Genomic DNA, 18,953 nt, shown 5'->3' with positions numbered 1-18,953 from the left:
AGTCTGCAGCTGGTTTTTAAAAGACAGTTGCTCTTAGGGAAATAGCCCAATATCTTATAACAGTATTCCACGCCGGTCACCAGTAACCAGATCTGGAAAATGTTTTTACCAGCTGTGGAGCAACAATTAGTTAATCCCAACATATAAAGAGTGCTTATAAGCGTACTTTGCTGACATCAGGTGGACTTCTGACTCAAACCCTTCCTCAAGAATAAATTCTGAGCTCTGTGGTTGGTGTGAGCCCAACCCAATCTCCTCAAATGTATGTTTGGTGATTATAAATTACGGCACACTGTGGTTATGCATCATAGTTTCTGCCCTTTATTACCAGGGAAGGAGGCTATAAAGAGGCAGCGGTAAAAAAAAAAATCCCATCCTTGGTGAACTTAGGACAAGTATGATTTGACTTATGCAAATTCTGACTGTGCTTCAGTGTTGTTTATGTTTTGGATTTGATTGTCTAATATTCCAGAGAAGTAGTTAAAGTTAGGGAACCATCAGTATAGCTGCAGTAACAAGAACCTAGGGATTTCTCAATGGTACACAGTAGTCCTATATTGAAGTTGAAATGGACTGATGACAAACTGGATTACTAAGAGACTAAACTAAGCATTGGCATCATGGAGGTACCTGTCGCCCAGACCAAGCAGTTTTTTTAAATGGGCCAATCCTTATCCTTATCATGTATGCCAACCAGACATAATGATCCATCTATCAAATGGATCTGGTAGCTCAGGCTTTTGAAAGTAGCCAAGAGATTGAGTGGTATACAAAGAAAATAAATTCCCAAAGCCAACTATTCACACCCTTTGTCATAATTCTGTTCCTCTTTGTTTTAATCGGTTGTCCACCTCTTTAATTAGTTGAAATCAGACAAACATTCATACAAGTGTCAGTCTCTCTGCTATTTCTGTACATTGGCCCCTACTGGTGGGTTGGATTGACCTGTGCAAACAATCAAAGGGATGAAATATGGTGTTAAAACACATTACTCTCAATAGACCTTGTGTTTAGCATAACTTTGACAATTCTTTTGACTAAGTTAGCTATAGGATGAGACAATTTTAACCTGTCCTATTGTCGCCCTATTGATGCACTGCAGTTGACCAGTCTTGTACAGAATATTTCAATGACCATTATTATTTTAGATTCTAACTTAACTCCAAGGAAAATTTAGTAGGCCTGCAATTTCAGATCGATGGGTTGTGCACAGAATACACAATGTAATAAATTATAAGGGTACCAGACCAATATATAATTTCTCTTCAAACCCTGTTGCTTTTCCAGATTTTACTTAGTATGAACTAGGGAGTCTTGTCTCACTGTAAAATATCTTTTTATGAAATTCTTTTGCCGTTCTCTTGAATCCAAGGTTTAATACGTCTTACATGTCTGTCTTTATATATATATATATATATATATATATATATATATATATATATATATATATATATATATATATATATATAGTTAGGATTGTTTTCCATAGGGAAATCGCAACATTCTATTGGGAATAACTTTGGCGCCGGTTGAGGAATCTTCCTGAAATGTTCCTTAACTTTGTCTCGCGGCGCTCCGCTCCTTCCTTGAAAGTTTGGGGGGGATTCGTCAAGCGGGGCCGAGATAAAGGGGGGGGGTCCCAAAACATGTTTTCCCCATGTTAATTTCCATAGGGCAGTTGGACTCACTTTTAGCCCGAACGGCTGAATGGTTTTCCACCAAACTTGGCAAAATTCTAGGGACTGGTAGCCCGATGTGCCTTTGCTATGTCTCAAGATATGTGCTCCAGTGGTTTTTAGGAAAAGTAACTTTGAAAAATATATATTGGGCTACATTGGGCTATATATATGTTAGAGCCCAAATGTAGCCCAATGTAGCCCAAAGATGGCCACCAGAGACAAAAAAAAACAAATGTAGCCCAAATATCAGCCAGATGTAGCCCAACTATAGCCCAATGACAGAATGTCCCAGAGTGTTCTAAAGAACAACTAGAGCGCTAACAGTCTTACTTATGACAAAAATATGGCACACCTGAAGTCATCTTGATTGGAATAAAGTGTTAACACTTAAAACATTTAATTTGCAAAGGAACAAAATGAGGGGGTTTATTTTGCCATAGAAATTATGATTAATGCTGAAGAAAGAAAAATTAGGGCACATTTTGAGTGACTTCTCAAATCCTCTTATATTTCATTAAAAAAATTCTGATATGCAGTCTCCCAAGATGGCCACCAGAGACAAAAGAGCCCAAATGTAGCCCAAATATCAGCCAGATGTAGCCCAACTATAGCCCAATGACAGAATGTCCCAGAGTGTTCTAAAGAACAACTAGAACGTTAACAGTCTTACTTAAGACAAAAGTATGGCACACCTGAAGTCATCTAGATTGGAATAAAGTGGTAACACTTAATACATTTAAGTTGAAAAAGAACAAAATGAGGGGTTTCATTTTGCCATAGAAATTATATATATATATATATATATATTCACTGAGAAAACCATAGGTTACAACCCAGTTATAGTTAGGAATTAGCATTTAAAAAACCTTTGAAATTCACTGAAAAAACCATAGGTTTCACACCAGTTATAGTTAGCTGGAAATTTTACTCGCATAAAACCATTGAAATTCCCACGTTATAGTTAGTTGGACTCACTATAACTTGCACGTCTGCAATGCACTGCTGATGACGTCACATATTACATCACTCATGCATTTATTTAAATATTTAAACATTACTCGCTAATATATGAATTCACTAAGATACACTTAATAAGCCAGGTAAACAATCAATTTTTTTTTAAAAACACTGAAAAAACCATAGGTTTCAGGCCTTATATAGTTAGGAATTAGCATTTAAAAAACCTTTGAAATTCACTGAAAAAACCATAGGTTTCAGGCCTTATATAGTTAGGAATTAGCATTTAAAAAACCTTTGAAATTCACTGAAAAAACCATAGGTTTCAGGAGTTATATAGTTAGGAATTAGTTTTTAAAAAACCTTTGAAATTCACTCAAAAAACTATAAGTTTTAGTGGTGTTATAGTTAGCTGGACATTTTACTCATACAAAACCAATGAAATTGCTCCTATATAGTTAGTTGTACTAACTATATTTCGCGCACCCGCAATCCACTGCTGATGATGTCACATATTAGATCATTCATGACATGGTCAGTGACATCACTGATAACATCTCAAATGACATCACTGATGACATCACTGATGACATCATCCAGTGAATGTGGTTTGCTTCGTTATTTAAATATGCATTATATATATATAGCAATTTACATTGAAGAATGAGTGGATATATATAAATAAATATTTGGATGGAGGATTTAGTAGCAGTGTAATTGACTGTTTACTTGACCAGACACTGACGAAGGAAACCGAAACGCGTTTGTCTGCTTAGTGTTTGTTTGCTGTCATTAAACAAACCTAAAAACTTCTCCTGTGAGTGCCGGATTTCTTTTTGGAGTTAAAGATATCGGAGCGGCAATTGAGACGTGGGGCGTCACCACGACAGGCACCCGCCCACGAGTGCCCCGGTTCCCTGACGCAACAGAGCGGCATATATATATATATATATATATATATATATATATATATATATATATATATATATATATATATATATAAAAATATAAATATATATATATACACACACACACATATATATGTATACATATATATATGTATCACATTATTTACAACCCTGAAGAAGTTCATTAGAATGAAAAACATTGGTTGTAGCTGTATGGTTTTTAAAGCAAAAAGTTAAATAAACACAACTTCAGAATCAAGCTACTATTGTCTCCGTCTGAAAATTTGACGTGATGGACTTCTATATTAGTGTCTCCTGACTCCTATTTTTCCTGGAACTCACATTGTACCTCAATTGACTGCTACGGGTGACTTCCCAGCTGATAAAGCATTTGCTCTCATGGCTATTAATGAAACATTCATCTGGCATCACAAGGCAATTTGTGGTTGAACCAGGATAATTTTTTTCGGCACATATTATGGTGGAGTACTTTCAAAAGTAAAAATAATGAATTATGTCTAATTTTTGTTCCTTATGTTTTCATGTTTAACTGAGCAACAGGTCGTATTCGAACCAACACATAGCTACTTTTTTTTCCCTTTTTTGGCGGCGGTGTCTTTCTTTTTTATATCCTTTTTTTCCTTCTTGCCCTTTTTATCTTTTTTCCCTCCCTTCTTTCCTTTTTTCCCAAACTCGAGGAGATATGCAAAGGGGCCCAAGCCTTTTCGAACCATGATTCCACGCCACCAGGCCTGTATCTGAAATGCAAAAAGATTATTTCATCAGCCAGTCCTTAGATAGAATATAAAGATAGAAACCATCAGGAAATTTCATAATTTACAAAAAAATGATTTTTAAATAACATGCAGTCTCAAACCATGAAAGAAGATTTTTATTAGCAATTCCGGTTCAGTAGAAAAGCTCCTAAACATGAACATAGAAGTACCATAAAGTCTTCCATGTAAAATGTGGAAAATTCAGGAAGTTGTTATGCTTGCCTTGCTTCTTCTCCCTGTTTATTTTACAATATTCTACTCTGAGTGTCCAGAATGCTTCAACAACATTACAGCCCTTTCTGCCTCAGGCCTTACCAGTTTCAAAAAGGAGTCTCACACATTTTTTATTTCACCTATAAAGCTTGAAAGATGATTTAATTCAGGAACCTTGTTAAAGCATTATTAGAACATTAGAATGCCGAGAACTTCATTGCGGACAATGGAGTGCTCGGGGCTTCTACGGGCTGGTAGAAGCCCGCAGAACAACATTCTAGTGTTGTTTTTCATTTCCAGCTGCTACTGTAAACAAAGGCCTCTCGGGCCTGAGGGGATTTAAATCCCCTCAGGCTCCGAGAGGCCTTTGTTTTTACCAGTTAGAACATTCTGCCCTCAGGGCGGAATGTTCTAATAGCCTTAGAGCCCTCCTAGCAGGCTCTAGTGGCCATTAAAGGCCCACTCCCTTGTTAAAGACCCGAGCCGATTTAATGTCCGGTAGAGCCAGCGAGGTCGGGCTCTATGCTATACTAGGACATTGGAATGTTGGGGCCTCCATTGAAGACAACGGAGTGCTCCGGGCTTACAAAGGCTGGTAAAAGTCCAGAGTCCCAACATTACAATGTTTGTCGTTCACAGCTGTTGCTGTGAACAAAGGCCTCATGGAGCCCACTGGGATTTAAATCCGCTCGGGCTCACTGAGGCCTTCGTTTAATTTTTTAGAACATTCTGCCTGTAGTGGCGGAATGTTCTAATAGCATTATAGCCTGCCGTAGTTGGGCTATACTGGCCATTAAAGGCCCTCGCCGAAATGTCAGCGAGGGCCTTTAGTGGCCAGTATAGCCTGTTTTGGCAGGCTATAAGGCTATATTAGAAAATTTGGAATGTTGAGAGCTCCATTAAACACAGTGGAGTATCTCCAAGCTTATAATAGCTGGTATAAGCCAGGAGCCCCAACATTCCAATCTTTGGCTTCTTATTTCGCCCTTTTAATTTATAACATTCTATCCTTAGTGGGTGGAATGTTCTAATAGCCTTATAGCCCTTCTGCCTCGGACTATACTGGCTGTTAAATGCCTTCTCCTTCGTTATAGGGCCTCGCCTGCGGCTCGGGCCTATAACTCAGGTTCAGGGCCTTTAACACCCGGTATAGCCCTCAGCAAGGCTATAAGACAGTATTCGAAAATGTGAATACTGACAGCTCCCAAAAAGACAATGGAACAGTAATGGTCTATAAACACTGGTATAGGATTGCTGCAGTTAACTTTTTAATGTCTTAATATGCAGCCTCTCTATCCCATCAACTTGTCTCTGCAGGGACTATGCCGATTGAGCAGGGGAATTAGAGCGGCAGAGCTGTGGACAAGGGGACACACAGAACCTTCACTCCTCACATTGCTTTCTGTGTCACTAAAGCCTAGAAAGGAGGGAGAGGGCAATTCTCCTTACTCTCTGTTCTGCCAAACATAGAAAAGCAGTTTACCATAGCTGAGTATGTCAGGGACTGACAGCTGCCCATTTTTAACCGCTTTTATTTATTTAGCGGTTACTGCTGTGGCCATGAGCACACCAGTTAAAATTATAGAGTTCTATAGTAGCTGGTAAATGATTAGTAGCTTCTGAGTTGTGGGGATTTGAAGCCTCTGCGTCTCACAGAAGGCTTTATTTTAATTGGGACATTCTACCCTTATGGGGCATTCAGAACAGACCTAAAACTGGAGCAGGCCTTTAATGACCAATAACGCCACTAAGGTTATATTAGAACACTAGAATTTGGCGAGCTGTATTGAAGGCAATGACGTGGCTCAGTGTCAATAACGGCTGGTTTAGAGATTGTGCTCCAACATTCCAATGCTTGACTTTCTCTTTCTCCGTGTTTATTTTAGAAAATTCTACTCTCAATGTTTGGAATGTTCTAATAGCATTATAGTCCTGCTTCCTTTGGGATATAGCAGTTGTTTAAAGCTCTCGCCCACCCTGACCTTATCTACAGCTCGGGCCTATACCTTGGTAAGCTTTCTACTCCAGGATGCACCAGTTGTTAAAGGCCCTCCCTCTCTCTCCCTTCCTCCTCGTCTACAGCTGGGTTTTTGAATCAGGAAGAGGGCCCTTAACAACTGTTGCTGCCCTTGGGACCGGGCTATAATGCTATATTACAGAGAAATTATGTTTCACGTATAGTTACATATACACACGAGAGACAATAAAATGATTATAGGGCTGTTTACCTTTGTTGCCATAGCATTGCGATACCTCTTTTCCTGTAGATACTTCCTTATGGCTTCCAGCCCCTGGCTACAAATTTCTACTGGAGGATCGGTCATGGGGTTTCCATCCAGCTCCAATATTTGAAGCTTCTTCAAACTATCCAAGTTATCAGGAAGTTTGGTCAGTTGATTATTCTGAAGAAAAAGTTTTTCTAAACCTAAAAGCAAAAATGAAACAGTAAATGTTACTGAGGATACACAGCCAGATAGGGTTACATTTGGGGAGCCTGACTCACTACACTAAGATTACCAAAAGATGTGGTCGCCCGCAGAAAGTGGGTTGATCAATAACATGAAGTTCTGTGGAGAATAGGGCTCCCAGTTAACTTAGATTGAGACTCCAGACAACGGTATGGCTTCTCCCCACAAGCTGCAAGCTGCCTGCCTCATCTGGAGCACCCAATACTATGGTCTTTGCAGTGGACGGCAGCATCCGATTGGATTTGGATAAAGGTTAGCAGAAGTCTCCATGTCATCAAGGACAACATGGTCCAGCCCATGCCCTTACTTTTAAAGATCATTGTTTTAAGTTATGTTAGTCCAGCTGTTTCTGTTACATTGACCCATGGTTACAACAACCAGAATGCATTAGGTTGAAAAGGAAAACCAAGTAACAGAATGAGGTGTCCCTGATGACACTGAGTCATAAGGTAAACCTAGACACTGGGAGAAATCCCTCCTTTTTCCTAGAGTATTAGAAGGGTCTAAGGCCAATTAGGACACCAAAATTTGGGGACTACCATGACCTGGTTAAAAGCACTCTGATAAAAGCAATCTTTCTTACTCTTTTCTTCTGCTATGAGGCTCACCGCTTTGGGACAATGAAAGGGCCACAGGTCATTACACTGCATATCACACAGTATATTTTGAAACTGCAAAGTGCTTTTGTTTAAACTCAGATGTTTATCACCATGGGTCCTATGAAGATGGTCTTTGCAGGCGCCGCACAGAGCTGAGCCCCTTTCGTATGCCTATGTAGGGTGTAAAGTGAATTAGTTTAACCCAACAGTTTTCTGAGTCAGTGATTTTTTTTCAGACATTACAGCTCGGAAACAGTGATCAAGAATTGCTGCTTTCTGCTTATGAGCTGTGTTGCCTATCATTAGATGGCTCCATGTATTTTGGAATATTACATTGTGCAATTTTCTCCAAAGAGTAGAATGTGGGAAGGCGAGGCCAGCGTTCGAGGGACCCTACTTTTTTGCCTTAATGTTCGAGTAGGGTTAACAAAGGATACACGCTTTGCTCAATAAAACTCAATAAAATCAAAACAAAAACTGAGGACAATAAGGCAACTAGGAAGTAGGACATTACAAGCTATGCAATGGTACAAACATACCATGAGAGATCCATCAAAAAAAATATCCAGGCATGCAGCTCAATGCCCATCCTCATTTATTAAACCAGCCCACCATATGAACACCGAGAAAAACGAATTTGAACAATGCAAGAATTAATGAAAAACAGCCTTGCCTGAGATGGTCAACCTCAAATTTAAAACAAATATTACACAGACAATTCTAATGTAATCAAGGTTAAAGCCAGTCTGAATGATCACGCATAGAGATGCTGTAAATACAATGTCCCTATGTGTGTCTATCAGCCAGAAAACAGCATCATAAGTCAAGATTCTGTATCACTGTATCCACAGGAACCCAAACTCAAATCATTATCAGTTCCCGCCACAAATCAGCCGAAACAAATGCAACTAACAAAACTAATAGAGCAACAGCAGTATAGAGTGTTCCAGAGAGATCCTCAGTTGCCTTTAGAAAACAAGCCTAGCATTTCCTGACTGTTATCCTTCTTCAAATTCAAATTCTTCCATAAATCTAGGAAAGTTTAAGATCCTCAAGCATCAAATGTCAACAGGTAAAGATAAGAAAACTAGGAATCTTATTGGGATCATAGAATTCTTATAATAAGCAACATTCATGCAGTTGATAGACACCAGTTCTAGGACATTCAGTGGGATAACATCATGGTCTGGCTATTTGCCAAAATCTGGCCTGAGGTGATGCAGATAAGGAGACCAAAGAAGAATTAAAAGGCTCCACATTGAAGAGCGGTGCCATCAAGAATGTTTATCACAGTAAAAAGCAGGGGGGGAATTTTAACTGCGCTCTGTCAGGTGTTGCATGAAGTTACAGAAGATAGAGACACAAGGAATATAGTGAGTAAAACATTTTCCCTCTTACCTGGCTCACTGACAGATTTTTAATAATACTTAAAGGTCAAGCGAGGATAGACATGGAGAATATGGAAGTGGGTCTATAGAGGGTACCTTCCTAATCAAAGTACACAAAATCTGTAATATGGCTATTCTCAAACTGTCCTTTGTAGAGACCTTTTATGCAAGTTACATCTTTTGACCAATGGGATCTTTTAGTACAGTCAAAGTTGTACCCTCTCTTTCAAACCAAATCAAGATATTGGGTAAGTGGAAAAAAATGCTTTTACCTTGCATTTGACTGATGGAGTCTGGCAGCCCCTGAAGAAGATTGTTGTGACAATCAAGTATTTCTAGTTTGTCCAGAAGGCCAATTGAAGGTGGCAGAAGTTCCAGATTATTGTTTTCCAGATACAATTCTCGTAGATTCTAAACGAAAATACATTATATTAATGATTTTCTGTAAAGAAAGTGTGAATTCATCAAACCTGGACTAGTAGCCATTACAACCCTCATTATGAATGCCCGGCAAATCTCAATTCAGATGCAATTTCTCGTTTGCAACAAAATTTATATTGTAAATTTTGTGGAAATTATTGTGTTCTGGGATCTTTACATGCATGTTTTTTGCCAAATACAACCCAGTGGAGTTCATACAGGTAAAAACTGCACAAACAGAGGTTCTGCTGACTTTATTATGGCTTCCCCCACATATTGCACCTTGCGGTAATGGTAGTTAATGGGTGCAGTAGTAATGCACCAAATTTGTACATGACTTCCATTGAGCCCCTAAATGTGCTAATTTTATATTTGCTCCCCAAGAAGGGCTCTTGATGGTGGTTCCAAGTCTTTCTGCCCTTTCACCACCACTTCGTTCGGTTGGACACCAGGCTACCAGCGAATGACATCATGATTTTCTTACCTCACTGCCATCTCATTGAAGCTCTTTTTCTTTGGCACTTCGTAATAATAGTTGCAATAACAGATGGACTTTAAACCTAAATAAGTTACTTTTCTATCTAAAAGGATCAGGTTTTGTGGGGCCTATTTACTGATTGTTGTTTTCAAGAAAGAATGAACTATTGTTGTAAGGGTTATGCAAGATCATGACTGTGTTCGATTTGTTTCACCCACTTTCAGCCTCAGGTTTCTGATTAACACTTATTTATAAGGTCGCATTAATGCAGTGCAGATCTAAAAATGTCTGTGCATCTATTTATTGGGCATTCATACTACTCCGTATTATTTAATCAGTGATGGCAACTACTGCAATACCTCATGGTAATACAATAACTCCAGCTGAAGGATTGTGGTGAAAAGATGCACAGATCATCACCTACAAACGTTTTACAATGGAACGCGTCGAAATGATGTTATTAATTATGCTGGGCATTACTGCTTTATTTAATGGCAAAGTCTAAATGAGGGCTCTGATTGATTGTCCAAAGCACACCTTACATCCACCATAAACTTCTAAATTCTAATTTGAAAGTTTTTCTATCCTTAAAGAACAAGTTACTTAACTTCGGTAACAATGTATCTGTAAAAGACAAAGGTTAGTTATAGATTCCTTACCGTAGAATTTCCCCCAGGCGTCAGATTAGATTAGGAGAATTTATTCTCAGCAGTATCCCTGCTCGCCGGTAGATGGCATCGCTCGACTCAGCGTCCGTAGTCACCGAGATGACGTCACAGTGCCTACTCAGATGCCGATCCAGCTGTCTGACATGACTTTCCACGGCAGAAGCGCAAAGCCATGCAAACACTGACCACTAGTGTGCAACATGTAGGGCCCTGTAAGGGAGTCCCTATTCCTAGAAGTCAGTTCACAGAGCGGGAAGTATGGGCTGGGCTGTAAGATATCTATAACTAACCTATGACTCTTACAGATACATTGTTACCAAAGGTAAGTAACTTGTTCATCTGAAAGAGACAGTTAGTTATAGATTTGTTACCTTAGAATAGATACCACAGCAATACCATCCCCAAGTTCACACCAGGAAGCCCAGGAGGACCAAATGGGTAAAATAGCAGTCCCTCTGGACTTGGCTGTCCAAGCAGTAATGTCTCGTGAATGTGTGCAAGGATGCCCACGTGGCTGCCTGACAGATCTCAAGAAGTGTGGCTCTACATGTAAATGCAGTGGTGGTTGCCAAAGCTCGAGTGGAGTGAGCCTGCAGCCCCACTGGAGGTCCCTTTTTTGCCAAAGCGTAACAGATTTTGATACAAAGGACAACCCATCTAGAGATGGAACGCTTTTGAACAGCCCGACCTTTCTTGGCTCCTACATAGCCAAAGAAGAGTTGATCATCCACCAGGAACATTTTTGTGCAGTCAAGGTAGAAAGACAGAGCACGCTTAGGGTCCAGACGGTGGAGTCTCTCCTCTTCCTTGGAAGTGTTTGGAGGCGGGAAAAAGGTGGGCAAAGTAATAGTTTGCCCAATGTGAAAACATGTAACCACTTTTAGAAGAAACGAGGGCCTCATTCGAAGTACCACTTTGGATGCAAGGGGGCTTGGAAGAAAGAGCTTGAAGCTCACTCACCCTGTGATCAGAATAGATGGCAACAAGGAAGGCAATTTTAAAAGTGAGGAGCCTGAGAGGACCGTTATGAAGGAGCTCAAAGGGAGCACACATGAGATAAGTAAGAACAAGAATCAAGTCCCACTGGGGCATTACGAAAGATTGAGGAAAGAGATGAGTAATGCCCTTTAAAAACCGATTTACAATAGTGGACTTGAACAAGGAAGGCTGATCCGGCAGCTGAAGGAAGGCAGAGATAGCCGCAAGATAGCCCTTAAGAGTGCCCAGAGCAGAGCCCTGCTGGGCTAAAGAAAGTATATAAAAGAGGACCTCTGAAAGAGGGACAGAAAGGGGATCCACAGCTTTTGCTGTACACCATGCTACAAACTTGTTCCATCTACAGGCGTATACCGATTTTGTGGAGGGACGCCTGGCTACCAAGATGACATTATAGACTTGGGGCAGAAAGTCAAAAGCTGTCAACTGTCTCCTCCCAATCTCCACGCAAGGAGGTGGAGGCTGGACAGGTTTGGGTGAAGAACCGTCTCCTGCTGCTGTTACAGAAGAGCCTCGGAAGGGGCAGTCTGAGTGGAGGATCGATGGCCATGTTCAGGAGCTCTGGGTACCAGATTCTTGGTGCCCAGTCCGCAGCCACAAGAATAACCTAGGCCCGGTCGTGCTTGATCTTCTTCAGCACTCTGGGCAGAAGTGGTACAGGTGAAAAGGCGTACAGGAGGCCGCAGTTCCACTCACAATGAAAAGGGTTTGCGAGCGAGTGCTGCCCTGGAAACTCCAAAACGCAGAATTGCTGACATTGCGAGTTCTCTTCGGTGGCGGACAGATCTAACCAAGGCTCTCCCCACTGCAGAAAGAGGCCTTGCACCACCTCTGAGTGAAGACACAAATCGTGATCTACCAGGCACCGACTGCTGAGTTTGTCCGCCCTGGCATACAGTGAACCTGCCAGGTGTTGTACCACCAAGGTCATGCCCTGATGTTCCAGCCATGTTCAGAGGCAAAGAGCCTCCTGACAAAGAGTCCATGACTCCACCCGCCCTGTTTGTTGCAGTACCACATGTCGTGGGTGTTGTCCATGAATGCCTGCACCTCCTTCCCTTTGAGAGAGGGAAGAAATGCTTTCAGTGCCCGGCTGATCGCCTAGAGCTCCAGCAGTTTGATATGGAGCCCGGACTCCGCCGGAGACCAAAGGTCTCTGATCTCCACCTCCCCCAAATGGCTGCCCCATTGTAGGATTGACAGGTCTGTAACTACAGTGAGGTCTGGTTGGGGAAGGGAGAGGGATCTGCCTCTGACCTAAGCTTGGTTCGTTAGCCACCACTTCAGCTGTTATGCTGTTCCCTCTAAGATCTGGACATAGTCGGAAAGATTCCCCTGATGCTGCTCCCACTGGAACTTTAGGTCCCACTGCAGAGCCTGCATGTGCCATCTGGCATGATCCACCAGCAGGATGCAGGAGGCCATGAAGCCCAGCAGCCTCATGGTCATTCTCACTGAAATCCGGGATAGAGGTTGAAACATCGTTATCATAGCTCGAATATCCCAGACTCGCTGCTCAGGGGGGAAGGCCCAAACTGACCTGCGTGTAGAACCGCTTCTCTGTAAGGGAGCATCTGAGAGGGAGCCAGGTGTGACTTCAGCACGTTGATAGTGAACCCCAGCGAATGCAGGAGGCCCGCTGTAGTCTGGAGGTGGGAGACGACAGCCTGGGGCAAGCCCGTCTTCAACAGCCAGTCGTCGAGATAGGGGAAGACTGGAACCCCTGATCTGCGCAGATGAGCTGCGACCACCACCATCACTTTTGTGAACACCCAAGGGGTGTTGGTGCGGCCAAAGAGGAGCACAGTGAACTGAAAATGCTCGAGGCCTACCATGAATCGTAGGTAGTTGGAAATAGACGTCTTGCAAGTCCAGCATCACGATCCAGTCTCCAGGGGCGAGGGCAGACAGGACCTGAGCCAATGTTAGCATTTTGAACTTCCCCTTAGGGAGGAAGCAATTGAGGGCGCTGAGGTCTAGAATAGGACGCAGGCCTTTGTCCTTCTTGGGCACCAGAAAGTAGTGGGAATAACAACCACAACCTACTTCTGGCACAGGAATCCTCTCAATAGCTCCCTTGGGCTAGAGAGCTGAGCCGCGCCAAATGATCCTCGACATGTGATCGAAAGACGATGACATGGAGGGAGGGGTAGTCTCGAAGGGGAGGGAGTAGCACTTTCGGACTATTTGCAAAACCCACCTGTCCGACATGATGGTTTTCCAGTGGGGCAGGTGATGGTGAATTCTGCGCCCACTGGCCGTTGGTGGCCCTGAAAAGTCAGACTAGGAAGGCTTGGAGTATGCTGCAGGTAGGGAAAAGATGGACTGGCCCGCTTGCCGGCTTCCAGACCTGTGAGGTCGCTGGGTCCCAAATCCGCAGTCAAGCAGAGGCTGGGCAGCTTGCGTGACCCAGTGGCTAGACTGGGCCGGACGTGGCGGGGTGCCTCTTCCCTAGCCACGAAAGGGGCAAAAAGCAGATTGAGGTGGACGGGAAGATGAAGTGAGGCCCAAGGATCTGGCTGCAGCCCAAGAATCCTTAAAGCACTCCAGTGCAAAGTCTGCTTAGTCGCCAAAACGGCAACAGTCATTGAAGGGCATGTCCAGCAAAGTTGACCAGACATCTCCCGAAAAGCCAGACGTCCTCTACCCGGCGTAGCGCCTAAGGGCTACCCACATGGTAATCTTTCTGCCTAGTGAGTCGGTAGTATCAAGTTCACATCGAATTCTGAATTTAGCTGTGTGTCTCCCAACAGCCACTGCTTGGGAGAGAACAGTCCGGGCCTCCTCCAGGCACTGAGGCAGCACTTGCGTGACCGTATCCCAGATAGTATGAGAGTATCTGCCTAAGAGGCATGCGGTATTCACGGACCACAGTGCCAAGCTGGAGGAAGAGAACATGTTCTTCCCAAGATGATCCAGCTTCTTGGATTCCCTGTCTGGGGGAGCAGAAGGGAATGCACCCTTAGAAGAAGAGGCTTGGACCACCAAGCTCTCGGGGGAAGGGTGTTGGGGGAGGAAAACTGGGTCGCCCGGGCGGTGGTGGCGGGCAATCGTGCTTTCCACAGGAACCCTTGTGCTGGGCTTGGAACAGGTGCCCAGAAGGATATCAGTGAGGGCTTTGTTGAAGGACAGAAGGGGTTGAGAGGAGGTTGCCGCAGGCTGAAGCATCTCTGTCAAGAGATTAGTCCTGACTGCCACTGAAGGGAGCTCCAGGTCCAAGGCCCAAGGCCTCAGCTGCCCTTCGCACCACCACAGCATAAGACGCTCCCTCCTCTGTAGCCATGGTAGGGAGTGAAAGCATGCCAAGGTCTGGAGAAGTGTCCAGACCACTGGCGTCACCCAGTTCCTCTCTCCAGTACGGCTCTTCAAGATGGTCTGCCAAAGGGTCCAGCGACCCCTCCCAATCCTCATCACCACCTTCTAGGCGATAGGGAACACCAGGGATGAACAGGGAAACTCAATTTCAATTTTTTAAATGATCGGCTTTTAAAAACAAAAACATTACACCAAATTACATTTTTTAAATAGTACTACTACATACTTGTATAAACAGATGAAATTATTAACGGACAAAAAGCAAAAATGGAAGGTGCACTCAAATGAAGTCAATGGAGATAGTGATTTTAGTGTCTTCTTTATTCAAAAAAAGGGTATTCATGAAGTATAGGCACAGCCAACGCGTTTCGTTCCTCTTGCCTTTTAGGAACTTCGTCAGGGCAGGTTTCTTAGTTAGGTGTAAGCTGGGCTCGCAAGGGTCATGTAAAGTTGAGTCGGAAGTGGTAATGATTCATCAGAAAAACGGAGGTATCCTTCAATGTCAAAGAAGGACAGCTCGGCAGTGGGTAAACACACATTAATCCAGTCAGGGTTCTATGTTAGAAGAAAGGTTGAAAGCTAGAATCAATGCCGCGGTAAAGCTATGGAAGTGGTAGACTCATATCAGTTGCAACAGTAATTCTAATGTCTGCCCCGCAGAGCATAGGACCACAGAACCTACGAAAGGGAACTCCAAGGTGAAGGAGTCGATCGGCTCGCTGGGGCGTTGCCGGTTCCGTGAGAGCCCAAATTTTTAAGGCACAAACCACGGAACACCTATGATAGGGTGCCCGTGTCCAAGGTTGCAGCACAGCCGGCGTCTTGCGAAATTATTAGTGACATTTTTGCCCAGTTGTCTACAAACCACTTCTGTACAACAATTTATTTAAAATTTATTTAAAACAGAGATTTGGGAAGGTCATGTCTTTGTAACAGCCCATATATAGAACAGCATTTTGCTTTTCAGAAAGTTGTATGGTTGTCCAATAATATTTGGTTTCAACCAATTTCCTTTAAATACAAATGTAAAGGTTCCCCCCCCCCCTGCATACTAGGGGGATTGAGGACCCGCTGAGTCAGGTGATTACTGCTTCTCTACACGTTCTTATATTCATACTGTTCAGTAGTGCTTTTAGTAGTGACTTCCGTTCTTTTAATAACTTTGGAAACACAAAAAAATATGTTGAATAGATTCATATTTGCCCTTTGATCCTTCCATGGGGGGATTAGATCTTTTGTTTTCCACGTGCCAAGACGCAGTCTCATAAATTGATGTTTTAGGGTAAGTGAGAAATAAGCTGATAAATATTCCTGAGGCTTCCTTACCTCATATGAGCTGATCACCGTCCAGGCATGCCGTCTTTGAAGTAAGGTGTTCTCATCCGTTGAGTGAGACAGAAGTTTTATTGTAGAGTTTATTAGTTTATTGAATGCCTTCTTCCCTATCTTGAGGCTCCAAATATCTTGGGCAGACAGGTCCGCTATCACCTGGTTTAAATAAATACCCCTGAATCTTTGCGTTTTCTTTCTTTTTGTCTGTCTATTTCTTTCCAGCTTAGTTGGTCTGTGGTCCCGCTTTCAGAAGCACACAACCGCCAGCATAGTTTAATGAAGGCGCCTTTGCTCCGAAACACCTGATTTATCAGGCTAAACTCTAGCCGCACCTGAGCTGGCGATGCGCTTTGTTGGATGTGGAAAACTTTTTTATAGACTTTTGTTTGTATTTTGTTTAAGGCAAGGATTTCACAACCTTTCATTATTTCTGTGCCATAGGTTACTGTTGGCATTAATTGTGCTTAAATGACTGTTAATAGGTTGCCGTATGATGGACAGCTTCATTTCTTTTTTAATACGTTAAAACCGTACATAAGGTTTTGGGCTTTTAGCCTCATTGTGGTGAGATGTGGTTTATAGCTCAGTTTTTTTTTTCTACCTTGAATCCAAGATATTTGTAGGATGCAACTGCCTCAACTTTTTTCCCTCAATATGCCATGTGTATTTCTTGTATTTGGCATCCACTAGCCGTACAACCTTTGTTTTTGATAAATTCAATTCTAGCCCTTGTGCTGTCAAATATTTAGCTAAGGCGCTCATTCCTCGTTGTAAGCCGATTGGAGTTTGAGTTAGTAGCACTAAATCGTCGGCGTACTGAAGGCACCTGATTTCCTCGTTAACTATCGATGGGGGTGACTGTTGATTTCCAGGAGAGCCTCTTCAAGGTCAGATATATACAGATTGAAAAGAGTTGGAGCTAGCATGCACCCTGTTTCAGGCCATTTTGGGTGTATATTTGTTTTGTTATCCACCGTCCATCCCCTAATTTAACCCAACTCCATGTGCACGAGTAAAATTCTCTGATGGCATTTAATAACTTTGTAGGGATTCCCCAGCTGCAATTTATCCCATAGTTGTTTACGGGGCACGCTATCAAAAGCTCGCTTGAGGTCCACGAAACAGGCGAACAAGCGGGTGTTCTTAAATTTGGCTTTTTTGAGCTAACAATGTTAATGCGGTTAGGTTTGTTAAGGTGCCTGCTCCAGCCTGGAACCCTGTTAGCGACCTTGGAATGCAGTTGTAGTCATTGGACCATTTTTCAATTGTGTTAGCAAACATCTCGCATATGGCTTAGCTTCAACATCAATTAAGGCAATTCATCTTTAGTTTTTCAGCTTTGTTGAATTTTCCCCTTTAAAAATTGGCTGGATGATGCTTCACCTCCATGATTCTGGGATTCCGTTTGTCATGAACAGCTTGTTAAAAAGTGGAGGAAAATAATGGGCCCAATATGGAACTTCTCCCTTGAAAAGGGCATTGGGGATACCATTTGGGTCTGGTGCACCCTCTGGGTTTAATTTCTTTATAATTTTTGTTAATTGATTTACTTCTGTTAATTTATCTGAGTTTTTACATTGTGAGATGATATGTTTGTTATTCGAATTGATGACCTCATATGGTTCTTTATACATACTCATTATGTGAGCTACCCATGTATCCTCATTTATTCCTGCGTTTTGATGACTTTTATTCCAGAGCGTCAGTGAATTTATCTGATACTAGAAATGTTTTCCATTCCGTTGTTTACTTGCCAGGAGAAGTTTATTCCATATTGTAACACAGTGTCTGGTTTTGGCTGCTCAACAGTTTTTCTTATATCTTAGTTTTTTAAGCTCACTTCTGTCAGGTTTTTCCCCCATTGTTAATTGGTTTGAGACTGATCTTATTTTTCGCACAGTTAGGCATTTCTGCTTGCCAGGTATGGTTACTGCTTGTCATGTTCGGCTTCCTATGATACATTGAAGGATATTGCCTCTTGTTGTATGTGAAGCTTTCCATTAGGGCCTTCATTAGATTTTCCCAAGCTCTTAATTTCTCGCCCTTCCCGCCTTGAGGTGACTCTGAGCTTCCGGTTTCCTCTGAACTTCCTTCGCTCGTTCCCGCTAGGAGATATACTTTAGCCATTACCTTCTCAATCCCCGTTCCTCACCATTTCAATCTTTTAAAATTATAAGCATGTGGCGTGGAGATTAGGTCTTTAGTTGCTGTCAGCCTGGCTGGATTTTGCTCCAACTGCAATGATTGAAGCATGTGATCGCTCTCTTTGCGTGACACAATTTGGAATTTTTGCATCCGATGCGCTACCGTTTCACTCACTAAGGTATGGTCGATGATTGAACTTTTGGTCCCTCTTAAAAGGTCATTGCTGCTGGTGAATCCTCTTTTGTGTTTCCATTGAGATGTATCAGTCATTGTGTTTCAAATTGTCATCTGAAGTTATTTCCCTTTTTGTGCAGGTTCCCTGGGGTAATACATAAATTAATGTTGAAGTCACCTCAGATGATGAATTGTGCCTGACAACAAAGCCTTTGCAATGATTTTATTATTCTAAACAACATGTTCATATGCTCGTATTTTGTCTCCTCACTTGGGTGAATGTAGACATTGAGTAGTATTAGTATTGTTAAAGTCCCGTCATTCTTGTGCTGTTCCAACTTGGATGCAAGAACCCAATTTGTCCCAATTGGGAGTTTTTCTAGTGACCAATCTAGTTTGGTTGAAAAATACGAGGACAAACCGCCCTTTGGGTGACC

At 42.4% G+C, this 18,953-nt stretch overlaps 1 protein-coding gene across 1 annotated transcript in view; it reads right to left on the bottom strand.

Moving 5' to 3' along the window:
• Positions 1–4,128: 4,128 nt before the first annotated feature.
• Positions 4,129–18,953, bottom strand: part of LRRIQ4 (leucine rich repeats and IQ motif containing 4) — a 78,927-nt gene continuing 64,102 nt past the window's right edge. The window contains exons 3-5 of the mRNA XM_078666589.1: positions 9,261–9,399; positions 6,762–6,958; positions 4,129–4,302 (exon numbers count right to left, since the gene is read on the bottom strand). Coding sequence (XP_078522715.1) covers positions 4,129–4,302; positions 6,762–6,958; positions 9,261–9,399 — 510 coding nt within the window. The remainder of the gene's footprint in view (positions 4,303–6,761; positions 6,959–9,260; positions 9,400–18,953) is intronic.

The sequence above is a fragment of the Lissotriton helveticus genome, chromosome 11 (assembly GCF_964261635.1).
Source record: "Lissotriton helveticus chromosome 11, aLisHel1.1, whole genome shotgun sequence".
In the NCBI taxonomy this organism is placed as follows: domain Eukaryota; kingdom Metazoa; phylum Chordata; class Amphibia; order Caudata; family Salamandridae; genus Lissotriton; species Lissotriton helveticus.
This window is presented reverse-complemented; position numbering and strand designations above follow the sequence as displayed.